The following is a 13,565-nucleotide window of genomic DNA, read 5'->3' on the forward strand; positions in this document are numbered from 1 at the left end:
AGGAGCAAAACCAGTTACTAGCTCTGACACAGAAAAGTCAGTAACACATTTTGTTTAATGACTGGTGCTTTAACATAGACCCAGCCTACAGAGGGAGGAGGATGAAGACATCCAGTCGTCTCACTGACGTTCCTGTGCCTCTGTTCTAGGAAATCCATTATTACTTCCCAAGGTCAAACTCCGCTTTGTTTAGAGCAGATTCTTGGCCCTTTTTAATCTCATTTAAGTTGTTTGCACCATTTAGTTTATCCCTTCGGATTGCAGTTTTTAGCTGATAACCCAGGCTGGCTATGCCCTTGGTGTTACCTGTGCTGTGAGGGGCTGCCCTCGGCTCCCACTGCTCACGGCAAGCTGCCCAAGAGGTCGGGGAGCGCTCGCTTATGAACCATCCCGGGATGGGATCGCTCCACCACGGCCCTGGGGATAAATCTGGATTTCTGCTCACGCACCCCGGACGCTGGGAGCGCTACCGGGAGTCAGTGTTAAAACCGGAACGGTGACGAGAGTAGAGCTTCCCGCTCCTCTTGCCCGGCTTCATCCCCGCGTACGGGGCGAGAAACGCCCTCGCCGTGCCTCTGCCCGGCGGCCTCGGTCCGCCCGCACCACGGCGGGCGGGGGCAGCGCCGCGGCTGCTCCTTCCCAGCGCTCCGAGCCCGCTCGGTGCCGCCGCCCGGCGGTGCCGCTCCGTGCCCGCTCGGTGGAGCCGCCCGGCGGTGCCGCTCCGTGCCCGCTCACTGCTGCCGCTCCCAGCCCGCTCGGTGCCGCCGCCCGGCGGTGCGGCCCGGCGGTGCGGGGGGCGGGCCGCCCGGCGCAGTTTCCGCCCGGCCGCGCAGTTTCCGCCGGAGCGGCATGTGGCGGCGCGGGCAGCCGGGACGCACCGGGCGCAGGGCGAGGCGCCGCTGGCCCCGGTAGCGGGGGCGCGGCCGCCACCGCAAGGCAAGGACGGGCAGCGGGGGGGACCCTCGGGAGGGGAGCAGCGGCTCCTGCGGCTCTCCCTGCTGAGGAGGGGCCCCGGAGGTGCCCCAGGCCTCCGAGCGGTTCTCACGCGGCTTCCCCTCCCCGCAGGCGCCGTGACCATGCTGGGAGCGGACGAGTTCATCAGCTCCCCGCCCAGGAAGACGGTGCGGTTCGGGGGGACCCTGACCGAGATCCTGCTTAAGTACGAAAAGGTGAGTGCGGCTTCTCCGGGGCCTGCGCTGCGTCCGGGCTGCTGGTTTCTGGGGTCATTCCGTGAGAAGACTCGTTTCGCCTTATGCAAGACCGTGCCTGAAGCCTTAGGGAAAAAAATTGAAGGCTGCTGAGCGTTGTAGGCTTGTGCCAGGCGGTATTGCTGTGTGAGCGAAAAGATTTCCCCCGTGAGTCAACCTGAGTGGCTGGGTGAATGTAAAGCCTGGCTTATGCTAAAGTGTGCACAGCGATCCAGCTGTGTCTGCAGGGAGAGCAGCTGAAAATGGGCCAGCAGCCTCGGTTGTCTTCTGGGACGACACCCTGTTACTGCTGCTTTCCTGTTATGGTTCAGCTTTCCTGAGCTGGCTGTCTTGTGTTCTTGATGTACCTGTTCAACAGTTGGTTGTTCAGATACATTGATAAAATTGGTAGTTTTTACTGAAGGAAAAAAAAAGAAAGTAATTTATTTATTTTTGTTTCCCCTGCTAGGGTGATACTACAGATTTTGAATTGTTAAAACATCAGCTATCAGATCCAGACATAAAGGTAAGACTTTGATAGTCAGGGGTCTGATGATTTAAAGTTCATCTGTCCGAGTGTAATCACCAGACAAGTCATTCTGGTGACTACACAAATTCTTTGCTTTAAGGATTTAAATTGTATTTAACAGCTTTTTTTCTTTGCGGAAACCATCAGAATTAAAACTCTAAATGGAAAAAAAAAATGTCTCTTTGTACACATACATATAAGCAGGATCTTCACAAATGATGTCTCATGCTTACTGACCCTGCTCTACCCTTTGAGTCTGTCTTTGTTCCAGATACCATCTTTTTAGGTCACTGTTGGTTGATTATAGAGACACTTCTGTAGATCAGACGTGGTTTCTGATTTTCATAGCCTTAAAGCTATATCAAATTTTACCTTCTGTTCTCACTAAATCTGGTTTAATTAGGCAGTAACACACATATGCTTTTAGTAGTTATACCCAGAAGTATTGTTTCACAACTCTTCTGTATAGCCACAAGTACCTGCCACATTTGCTGTTTCAAGACTTGAGTGTCCCTTCTGCTTAAACTAGAGCAAAAGAGAAAAGAAAATGATGATGGAATACCATTTATTTTAAGTTCTTTTATGTTCTGTGTGAGGGAGGTTTCATGCCTTGCTTAGTCTGACTGAAGCCTTTGTGGCAGGCTGTTGGTTTAGGAGTTGGCATGAATGTATTCTGCATTCAAGAACTTTCATTGGTGAGGGCACAAACTGAAATTCCTGTCATGTTAGTGTGAAAACAATTTCTATTTACAGTCTTAATCTTTGACTTCTAAGGATTTTGGTATTTTCTGCTAATACTGTTTATTGAAATAGTTACCTATTTTTTTCTGCTTATTTTAAGGATGCCCAGATCATTAACTGGCTGCATGAATTTCGAGCTTCTGTTGCATATTTGACCAAAGAGCTTGAACAACTGGTCAACATTTTGCTGGTAAGTATCTGTTTGCTACATGGGAAGACTAAGAGTTTAGTACTCAAAACATCCTTCTTTGACATCTTGATCTTTGCATACTTTTAGAAGCTGCCATGGTTGAGAAGGAGCCGAGAGGTAGTGGAAGAATATCTGGGCTTCCTTGGCAATCTTGTGTCAGCACAAACTGTCCATCTCAGGCCGTGCCTCCGGATGATCGTGTCACAGTTTGTCCCCCGTAAGTTACTTCTCTCTTAATTGTCTTTGTTTGCTCATCAAAATCCCTAGATAGATAAGTTCTGTATAAATACAATCCATAACACAATTAATTATTGGGTTATTGAGTTTTTTCATGTTGATTGTCATACAGATAATTTGTACCTAGATTTTAGACGACATATTCTAGGTGCTAATACAGATCCTTTTCTGAAGATGTCTTGGAAATGAATAAACTGTATAATATTTTTACTACTAAAAAAACAAAAGCTGAAGTGAGGATCATGTCAGAAGTTCTCAAGAACCTCCTAGTTTTGTAAATAAGAGTCTTTAAGAAAGTCTTGCAGCTAATTTTGATGCTTTAGTCCTGGTGGAGACTGTTGTTCAGTGTGTTTGCTACTGAATTTTTACCTATAAGATTTATACAATTTTGATAAAATAATCTCTTTATTTTGCTAGCTCGAATAACCATCAGAGAAGATGATGTGGATATTTCAGATTCTGATGATGATGATGAAAGTGAGTATAAAGGATATAGATATATATATGCTGCTGTAGTGCCTTTACCAAAAAAGTATTCAGTGCATGTTACTTCTTTTTTACAAAATTAATTGAGCTGAGTTCAAGTAAACCATCAACAAACATCCTTAAAATCTTAAGTCAAAGACTTTTTTGTACTCAATGGTGTGCTGACCCACTCCTTATTACTTTGAAACTATTCCTGTTGGTACAGTATCTGTAGGAATAGAATGCATAGGGAAAGATTGTTTCAAAGCCAAAGAAAAGTTAGGAGGTGTTTGGTTTCTATTTTATTTACCTCAATGTACACCCCTGCAAAAGAACATTTTGGCAAATGCAGTTTTATTGGGAATCTTTGCATTGTGTGGTTGATATGAACTGTTTTTGCTGGTTCCTGATTTAGTTTTCTGTAACCAAGTGCATAAAAATTCTTTTTTCTTTCTCTAGACATTTCTGAAAACTTCAATACATGCCACAGAGCATTGCAAACTGTTGCAAGATATGTTCCTTCGTAAGTACAGAATCCCTTGGGTTTGTGTGCCCTTTCCTTGCAGATTTAAAGCTTGTGAACTGATGTGTTTTTTCCTCTCTTAATTGGAAGTATAACACTTCATTTCATTGCATGATTTTTCCTAGTAGTCACTAACTGGTAGAATGCTTTATACAAACATGGAGTTTCTGTCAGGCATCAGCAGCTGAAAATCCTGTTAACAGGAATGGGAAGTAGGAAAAGTGGTGTTGATAGTGGCTTCTGTATTCTGTATTCCACAGTGATATTTGAAGTGGCTTCTAACAAGTGCATTGTGAAAGTTTGCCACTTATTATCTGCCCAGTGATCCTTGCCAAGCCACATTTTATACAATTACTTACCTTAAAATAAAGTTCCTGTGAAATAAGCTTATTCCAGTACATCTTTAGAGTGCTGGAGTTCAACATTTGCAAACTTATAACTTTTAGGTCTGATTTTTGGTTTTTAATTAATTATAGGACACCACAGTTTCTCATGCCGATACTTGTGGAATTCTTTCCTTTCATTAATAAATCAGAAAGAACTCTGGTAAGAGCTGTGACTATTTTTGTTGATTTGTTCACCTGTTTATCTAAATGCATAAATGTTCTGTACAGCATTAGAACTGATTTGGTGGCAATCCATGCAGATTTTTGAAGAATATTGTTATATATATAATAATTACATCTATAATAACCATGTATAGGATTGTGTCTGTTTAGTGTAAGGCTCTCCAAGCATTCTGAGTTCCTTGTGCACAAGCATTGTGCTCATCTTTAAAGACATCACCACATATTTTTTCCACTGGATTGCAATGTACACCATGGACCTCCTTGATGAGGCGTCTCAGATTGTGTAGTAAGGAGACCTGTCTTGTTTGTTATCAAACCTGGAAAGTCTTTGTCAGAAGAACAAGGGATTTGATAAGCAAAAAAGAGACAATGGACATTTCAGGCGAAATCTAAATTGCTAGTAGAGTAAAGCCCTATTGTTTTATTATAGCTTTGGCATAATGTTTGTGTGCTGAAAAACAAGCTGGAAACCTTTGACAGGTTATGGCTGTTGTTTGATCATTCTATTTATTTGTTCCAACTTGGCAAAGCCCTGCTTCTCCAGCTAAGTTCAGTCAAAGCTGTGTTTCAAACTCATCAAGTGCTGAAAAATCCCCAAAGTTCTTTATATATCTTGCAATTTGTTTTAATTGTTGTTGTTGTCTTAATCCAAATAACTTTAAGCATAAGCACCAGCTCCCCATCTGTAAAATGGGGGAATAATAGCTCTTACATGGTGTTAGGAGATTTATTTACTTAGCAGCTTGGTGAGGGACAAGATATGAAGAAATGCGTAGCTGTTTTCAGGGCAAAGCTCAAGTGAAGTGTAATAAAGTGTGGTCCATGCATTGTTGTTGAATATTTACAATTAATACTTTCTCATTAAACTTTTTCTATCCATTTTATGTACTGACCAAAAATAAGCAAGATGGCCTGTGGAAAAATCATATGTGCTCATGTAATTAAAGGTTGTGTAATAATGCTTATTCACAAATAGACTATGGTGTACTTAAATGTGGCACTCCACCTGATTGTATGTGATTGTCACCTGCAGTGACTTGATAGTTTTGCTTTATGAAAGTTACAACGTTGTCTTCTGTACATGTTTATGCACACATGGGTGGGCCCATGCATGCTCACAAAACTTGTCTGTTAAGCTGCTTGATTTAGAATCAGAATGACTGAAGAGGCATAGCTGTACAATTTAGAATTGCTGCTGGTATATTATAATAATCTGAAATAAAGATGCATTGGGTCTCATTTCAAGCATATATAGCTGGTTCTAGATACAGCGAAGCATATGCTTCATTTTCCTAAAGAAAGTCTAGACATAAACTCCTATGAAAATGAATAACTTTTCTTATAGAATCTTTACACTCTATTTAGAGGTAGTGAGGAAAATGTGTATAAAAAGAACAGATTAAGCAGTTAATAGTGACACACAGTACTGAAAGTTAATGTTTAGTTTATACATTAACTTACTCTTCATTGAACACAATCTGTTTAAACCTATTTCTGGGTCTTTAGGTAACAAATTAAGAAACTTGTTTTCTTGAAGTCCTTTGCAGAAATTTGACTTTCTGTTAACACTGTTATTGATACCAGTTAATTTGTGTTATAGGAATGTTATGTCCATAACCTGCTGCGAGTTACTGTGTATCTTCCAACTCTGAGGCTTCAGATTCTGGAGCTTATTATTGAAAAGCTGCTGAAGTTGGATGTAAGTTTATTCTGTGTTATCTTTTATAGAAGGTTGGCATTAAAGTACACAGAGTAGTAAGTGAAGTATGCTTAATTTTTAGACTCTACCAAAAAATGCCCTGGTGATCATGGATATAAACCCAGCCAAATTTACACTTCATTCCCAGGGTAACTGTATGGTGTGTACTGTTACACCCTGCCTGGAGTCTCTGCCAGAATCCAAATAACTGTCTTGTGGTGATCGGTGCTAATGTGCAGAGAATGTGCTTCCCTTCCTTTTTGTGGTTGATTGGTTGTGTTATCTCTTTTAAGTAAAAGGATTACAGTCCTAAAAAAAAGGGGCAGGAGTAAATGATCATGGTTTTTTGCCTCACTGTGTAACAGTCTGGGGAGAGCATATGCTGGGGAGGTAAAGTTTCAAAAAGTTTGGAGTGTACATTCACGTATGGCACATCATTCCTTTTTAAAATATTTATTTAGTTCAGGACCAAATTTAGTCAAGAACTTACTCATGTTGTCATGTCTTTTATAGAAATTATAAAAAACTCAATTTCATATTACTGTTATGGTTTTATAGAAATTAATTTTTTGTTTGCAACTGTAGGTTAGCACTCCACAGCAAGATATTGAAGATGCTGAAGAAACTGCTAATAACTGTGCTAGTGAGGAAAAGTCTACAGAGGAGGGACTTTTTGACATGGTTGGTTATCTTGTTCTATTAAAATTTTTTTTTAGTGAAACTATCACTTCTGAAGTGGCAATGAACTAAGTGTAGAAATTCATAATTAGTTTGTTGTTACTGCACTGCACACTGCTCTTGAAACCTGAACAGCTAACAAATGATTAATGTGTTCTCAGGTATTGGCCTTACTCATGTAAACACCCAGCAAAAAAGTGCTACATCCAGCAAATCAATTTCATTGTGTAAATGCAGCTGTGCAATAAAGCTGGTTAAAGAATTCATGATACTTGGCTTAGTGTGCAAAAATTTGCTTATACTGTATAATAAGATACTTCTTGTTAAAAAAAAAAAAAAGATGAAACTTTAGCATATTGCTGAAAGATAAATTTAGTTTGACTTCTCCTGTAATTACTGTCTCTATGATTTGTGTATTTAAAAGCTGCATGTGCCATTTTATCTACCAGGAGGAAGATGAAGATGGGAAAGGAAACAAAGTTGTCTCTCCCAGCATTGAGAGAATGGCCCATCCGCTTGCAGAGCGCCTGGACATCCTGATGACCATCCTGTTTTCATACATTAGAGATGTTTGCCATGTGGATGGTGAGAACCCTTGCTCTGTAACCAAATTTGTTGCTCTGCTAACAAGTAAGAAACACATAAAAGGAGTTCTTTCTCACTGTACTGTGAGATAGAGCAGAACTCTGTCATTAGCAGGCTGTAGTCCACATTCCTGCCTCTGTCCAGGTGCTGGGAGAGGTACAGTTAGGACTTCAGAGGTTTATTTTTCACTTGGAGACATTCTGATTCCATTAATATGATGCTGTATCCAAACTGTAGTTTTTATCATTTGCTCTGCATGAAGGTTAGAATTATGGATCCTTTTAACATCACAAGGACTGGAAGTACATCAAAACAACCAGACACATCAATAAATTGGCTTTGTTACGTGGGAAAAAAAAAGAAATAAATATCTTTCACTGCTATATATTAAGGGTTTTAATTCCTTAGATTTATATATTTAGAACTATTTTAGAAACCATTATGCTGTATCTTCTTCACATAAGTCAGGTAATTTATTTCTTTAATTGCTCTTCTGAGCTAACACATTATTGCAAAGGTTGCATGTCTAGCAGCTTTATATATGTGCACACTCACACAGAGAGATTCTTCTTACATTACCTTAAAAAGCAGTAGAATTGTACACCTGGATTTTTAGATGTCAGATAAAATGAGAAGTCAGGTTGACAGGTTTTTTTTTACATATTTCTTACTGGTGTAGAAAAATATAAATACCACTTCTGTTCCTTGAGAGTGAGGAAAAAAAAAGCTGAAATAGCTCATTTTGTTCTATTTCTTTGTTGTTTAGGCAAGCTCAACATCAGCAACACAAAGGATTTGTATCGGGATCTGGTTTCTGTTTTTGACAAGCTCATTTTACCAACCCATGCTTCATGTCATGTACAGTATTTCATGTTTTACATCTGTAGCTTTAAATTGGTGAGTAAAAGCTGGTTTTAAAATACAGTGTCCTCTGTAATTTCTGCATCCTTGTTTTGTTTTTTTTTTTTTACAAAACAATTTTCTCTGCTGTAATTCTACTCTGAAGATAGCAAGTGCATTAGTATCTTCACTTTCTTTTTCTTCTCTGTTACTCCTTTCTTTTTCTTTATGGTTTCTCTTCCCATGTTGTTCATAAACCACTTACAGATGGAATCTTAGCAATTGTGAAGGAACAAAGTTTGTTAAAACTGATCTCTTTGACAAGAATCAGTTGGACTCTTGCACCCAAGACATGGGATACAAGTTTCTTCAGCATCCCAAAACTATTGCTGAGATGCTGTCTGTTAGCTCTTTGATTTGAAAATGGTGTCTGTGGTTTTCCCCCACCCCTCAATTTTCCTACGTCTCTCAACAAACTGTTGTCGTTCCTTTTACAACCGAATATAGAAAAACACACAGAAATGAGTGCTCTTCCATCATGTGTAGGAGTGGTGATTTACTGCAGTTATAGGTAGATCTTTGTAATGGTTTGGTTATGGAAATTATGGGAATTGAGTATTAGGAATCTATTACTTAAACAGTGTCATCTCACAATTTCTATATATCTTTTTTGCAGGGGTTCGCTGAAGCATTTTTAGACCATCTTTGGAAGAAACTGCAGGATCCAAACAATCCTTCAGTAATCAGGCAGACTGCTGGGAGTTATATTGGCAGCTTCTTGGCAAGAGCTAAATTTATTCCCATTGTGTAAGTTGTTTTCATACATGAGCAGAACCAAACAATTCATGCTATTGAGGAGCTTAAGTAGAGAATTGGTCTTCTCTTCCCACTGCTTTGTCAGTAAGCCTGAATCAAGAGTCTTGTTTGTCCTTTCAACAATACTGGTTCAGTATTGTGTTGAAGTTTCCAGGAAAACACATACAGGATGCAGACTGATGATTGCTGAGGTTCATGACTTGCTGTTTAGGGCTTCACTAACCAAGAAGTGCTGAGCATGGGTAGGTTGTGCTGACTACAGACAGTTATGGATTCCCAGTGTAGCTGATGTTTTCAGTACCCAGTGTTAGGAACTTTCTGCAGCTCTGGAACAGGGAGATCATTTGTTCTAGTATTTTGATAGAGAATGGTTAAAATGTCTTCTTTTTTATGTACACATTCTATATTTTTGTGCTGTTCAGGGTGGGTGTGGTGACTTTAACATTGGAGTTGGTTGGTATTGGAGTTACCTGGCAGACATGGGAGGCATTGCTCTGTACTACCTGTAGCCAAGGATTCTGGTTGCTTACTGTGTGTTCATGGATTCATCTCTTCTGGCATCCTATCCTTTCACTGATTAGGGTTTTCAGTGCTGATTGATTCATTTTATGCTGAGATAAAGGAGAAAGCTCATAACAGAATAATTCTTTTACAAAGAGATTTTCTTACTGATGTTTTTATAACCACTGAGATTCTTGAATATTTGTTAACATCTTTTCTACACCATTTCAGGTGTTATTTTTACACTTCTTTTTTCTCCCTACACTACAGTACAGTAAAAGCATGTCTGGATCTTCTGGTGAACTGGTTGCATAAATACATTGATAATCAGGATAAAGGAGCTAATGCCTACTGTGATGTAGCTCTCCATGGGCCATTCTATTCTACATGTCAGGCAGTGTTCTATACACTTATTTTCCGTCATAAACAACTTTTGGATGGAAATTTAAGGAAAGGTGAGTGTATTAGGTTTGAAAGGATTCATTAGAAGTTTAACTGTTGCTGTGTTTTATAGTGGTCAATTCAGTCAAGTATCTGATGGCATGTTGTTGTGCTCTAAATAGAATGAGGTGGCTTGTACGCGTGCTGGGGCCAGACCTCCACTGTGAGGATGTGCTTCTGTGGTGGTGTGCTAAGTGCAGGCATGTCACACTGGAAATTCTTAAAAACTAAGTTCAGTTTATATGATATCTAACTTATATTTGCCAATTGTTCTTATTTTGAAGGTCTGTCATATCTGCAGAGTTTAAATTTTGAGCGCATTGTCATGTGCCAGCTAAACCCCCTGAAGATTTGTATCCCTTCTGTTGTCAACTTGTTTGCTGCCATTACCAGGTACCTGCTCATTTACCTCAGTTTCAGCTTGGTACAGATTTTGTGTGTATCTGAAACCAGCGCAGGGTTTTGTTAGGCACAGTATTGAATATACCTGAGACATAACACTGCCCATATTCCAGGTGTGATAAGTTTATTCCTAGGTCAATTTCAATGGAATCCTGCAGTCCTAAGAAATTGATTGCTCTGTGTTGGAGCCAGTGTGGTTGTATTTGGAATAAAGTTTATAGGAGCTTAGAAGAAGAGAACAGACTCCTTACCTTGTGACTATCTTGCAGACTCCTAATATCAGCTGGAAAATGGAAGATAGAAGTGATATTTGCTAACAAATAACTTTGTGTTTTCATACCATCCATCTGAAAATCTTGCTTTGGGTGTGCTAGAAGTGCTTATCTTTTCTTTATTCCCTTTTTTAAAGGAAATACCAGTTGGTGTTCTGCTACACAATTATTGAGAGGAACAACAGGCAGTTCATCCCTGTTGTGCGGAGCGGCACCGGGGGCGACCTTGTGCAGACCTGCACCAACCCCCTCGACAGCTTCTTCCCCTTTGACCCCTACATACTCAAAAGGTAGAATTGAAAAGTGAACAACTCTTTTGTGCCTTCTAGAAAATAATGAATATAACCTGTAGGAAACTGTCAGTGTTTCTGCCGTTCACTTTCCTCCCTGATCCTTTGTACCATTCATATTCTGCATTTTAAACAGATTGTCAGAGGTTTAAATTAAAAAGTACCCCTAACTGTGAATACAGTAACTCATTCTGTGCTTTGTTTCCTCTCTCAGATCAAAGAAGACCATTGATCCTATGTATCAGTTCTGGGAAGAGCTCAGTGCTGAAGATCTTGAGAATCTGAAGAAACCCATTGTAAAGGTAATCTTCCCTGATCCAAACACAGTTCTGCTATCAACTGCTTTTATTGTAAATATTTTTTAAAGTAGATAAGACTACACTATACATTTAAGGGAAACTGTGACTGAAATTTGGAATCTTTAGGAATTGATCCATTCTTGCCTTGAGAGCACTTTTCCCTCTTCTGTAGCAGAGGAGCCATCTGAAAGCCTTATGAATGTGGTCAGAAAATGGAGATGATGTCACTGGGAAATCCACCCTGTAGATGTAATTTAGTTCCCATATTTCATAATCAGAGTACATCTAATTCTCTTACCATTCCAAGTGGTTGTGACAATCACAGTGTAAATCCAGGTCTCTATTAAGATTTGACAGTATCTTCCTGCTCTCACTGATGCTTTTAAATTTTTGCAGGGTACTTCTGAAGATGAAGATGATGACTTTTTGAAAGGAGAAACTCCTCAAAATGATGGCGTGGTTGAGATTGCACCAAATTCTTATGAGTCCAACACACGGAGCCCTGTGAGCAGCATTGGCTCCCCTGCAGACTGTTACGTGCCGTACCCACTGTGACATGAACAAGCAGAAGGGAAACTGTGGAATAGGTTGAAAATTGTGTGCAATGTTTTGCTCTGGAAAGAGACTTGAGCTCAACTTTCCAAACTGGCAAATGTTTAGGTAACTACATTTAAGAAAAATTACTGTTTCTTAGTCATCGGATTTCTACAGATATGTGATGGTAAAGTTATATGTTGCTAGAAAAGCTTAAGAGAATAAATAGGGTGATATTTTACAAATTTCACATTGAAATGGTTTTTATGACTTAGAAGGATTTTTTAAAATAGTTTTTTCCAGCTCTTCAAAACTTCGTTTACTAATGTTTCTCTACAAGATTTTTTATATCAGGGGTGAAATTCTGGTGTTTCTTCCTGCAGATTTGTGTGGGGGCCAGAATTCCACTGTCAGTGTTCCAACCCTGATGACTCTTCTTGTTGAGCTGGTTTCATAGTAATGGTGTAATCTCTTGTCCTAGGGTGCCATTTTTTGGTGCCCAGTGTGGGGCTTGAGAAAATGGAAAAAACCTGTACTGATGGCATTTTGATTTCACTTACTCTATTGGAATAAAGCAGTCAGTAGCCATGTTGCTTGAATCTGCTTTCTAGAGGGACCCCTTTGGAAGTTTCCTCCTAAATTTGCCCTGAACCGGGACATCTCTCAATAGGCAGGGCATGAATCCAGTCTGGCAGTGGCTCTTCCACACACATCTCTTTAGCTTTTCTTGTCTGAAAATGAAGCCACTTGCTAATGGGAAGTGTCCTCAGACAGAAAGCATTATCCCTCCTTAAATCTGTAGCTGATACACACCTTTTCCCAGCTAGGAAAGTTCAGGCATGTAAAAGTGATGGTTGTTGGAAGTGTTGAAAATGAGGGAGTAGCTGAATTAATTATTTGTAGATAGTTTTCTTTGGGGTGCTTGTGAAGCGCTCCAAGACGGGTATTTATTTGCCAGATTTGAAGTTTATATGTGAATGCTGAAAATAGGAAAAGAAAAATCATCCCTTGTGGAAAGGATGTGATGGTGTCAGTGGTGTCCTCGTGTTGTCCATGTGTCTGTCAGTGTAGTTGCTGTACAGAGGTTTCTTGTCTTCTTTTCATGGTTGCTGGCTTTTAGATTTGAGTAAGACTATAAGCAATGGAGAAAAAATGTTATTTGTGTAACATTTAGTTGAAAATTTTAGGTATTTAAGACTAAACTCCAGTTGCCCTTCTTTAGAATCTGAACTTGGAGGCTTTCAAGACAACATTTTTATTTGGAGCCAATAAAATTTGATGCAAACAGTGCAATTCTTAACATCCTTGAGTAAACCACATCTCTGTATGTTACTGAGGTGCAATCTGTGTAGCCTGACTTGTCAAAGGTGGGGTGTTCATTCTGACAGATTGCAGAAATGAGTTTTGGGGATGACACTGCCAAGTGCGTAAGTGGATCTGTTCTTCATTGTATAAACTGAGAAGTTTTGGTTTTAATTATAGTCCTCTTTATTGTCAGTCCTGAGTAATAAACAATAGATTTCCATCTGAAATAATTGCATTTTCTCCTGGCATGGAAGAACCCTCAGATCAACAGCAGGGAAAGCATCCTTTGAAAGATGCCCTTCAGACTCTACTTCCAAAATGAGTGTGTGTAAAACTTTCCCAGTTGTGATACCAGGTATGTGATTCAGAAGCTTCCATGTATCATGAAAACATGAAAAGCAAAAAAAAAAAGTGTAATGTGCAGACATTGAACTGTCTGTACTGAAGTTACACAGTTTTGTT

General features: G+C 39.8%; 1 protein-coding gene across 1 annotated transcript; it reads left to right on the forward strand.

Moving 5' to 3' along the window:
* Positions 1-847: 847 nt before the first annotated feature.
* On the forward strand, positions 848-13,274 carry RRN3 (RRN3 homolog, RNA polymerase I transcription factor). Its single transcript, XM_053957855.1, has 18 exons — positions 848-936; positions 1,066-1,169; positions 1,657-1,713; positions 2,558-2,647; positions 2,735-2,864; positions 3,302-3,361; positions 3,809-3,872; positions 4,349-4,418; positions 6,042-6,140; positions 6,726-6,821; positions 7,268-7,403; positions 8,170-8,300; positions 8,920-9,050; positions 9,831-10,015; positions 10,286-10,394; positions 10,813-10,965; positions 11,180-11,267; positions 11,661-13,274. Exons 2-18 carry the CDS (start codon positions 1,077-1,079, stop codon positions 11,817-11,819), a joined length of 1,851 nt encoding a protein of 616 aa, XP_053813830.1. The 5' UTR covers positions 848-936; positions 1,066-1,076; the 3' UTR covers positions 11,820-13,274.
* The last annotated feature ends 291 nt before the right edge of the window (positions 13,275-13,565 follow it).

This window comes from Vidua chalybeata, chromosome 16 (genome assembly GCF_026979565.1).
Source record: "Vidua chalybeata isolate OUT-0048 chromosome 16, bVidCha1 merged haplotype, whole genome shotgun sequence".
Classification (NCBI taxonomy): Eukaryota; Metazoa; Chordata; class Aves; order Passeriformes; family Viduidae; genus Vidua; species Vidua chalybeata.

What these genes read in the sequence shown, in the direction of transcription:
- RRN3 (XM_053957855.1), top strand. Translation starts at nt 1,077, where the DNA reads ATGCTGGGAGCGGACGAGTTCATCAGCTCCCCGCCCAGGAAGACGGTG. An exon ending in TATCAGATCCAGACATAAAG is followed by an intron (nt 1,714 to 2,557) that starts GTAAGACTTTGA and finishes GCTTATTTTAAG; the next exon opens with GATGCCCAGATCATTAACTG. An exon ending in GCTAAATTTATTCCCATTGT is followed by an intron (nt 9,051 to 9,830) that starts GTAAGTTGTTTT and finishes CCTACACTACAG; the next exon opens with TACAGTAAAAGCATGTCTGG.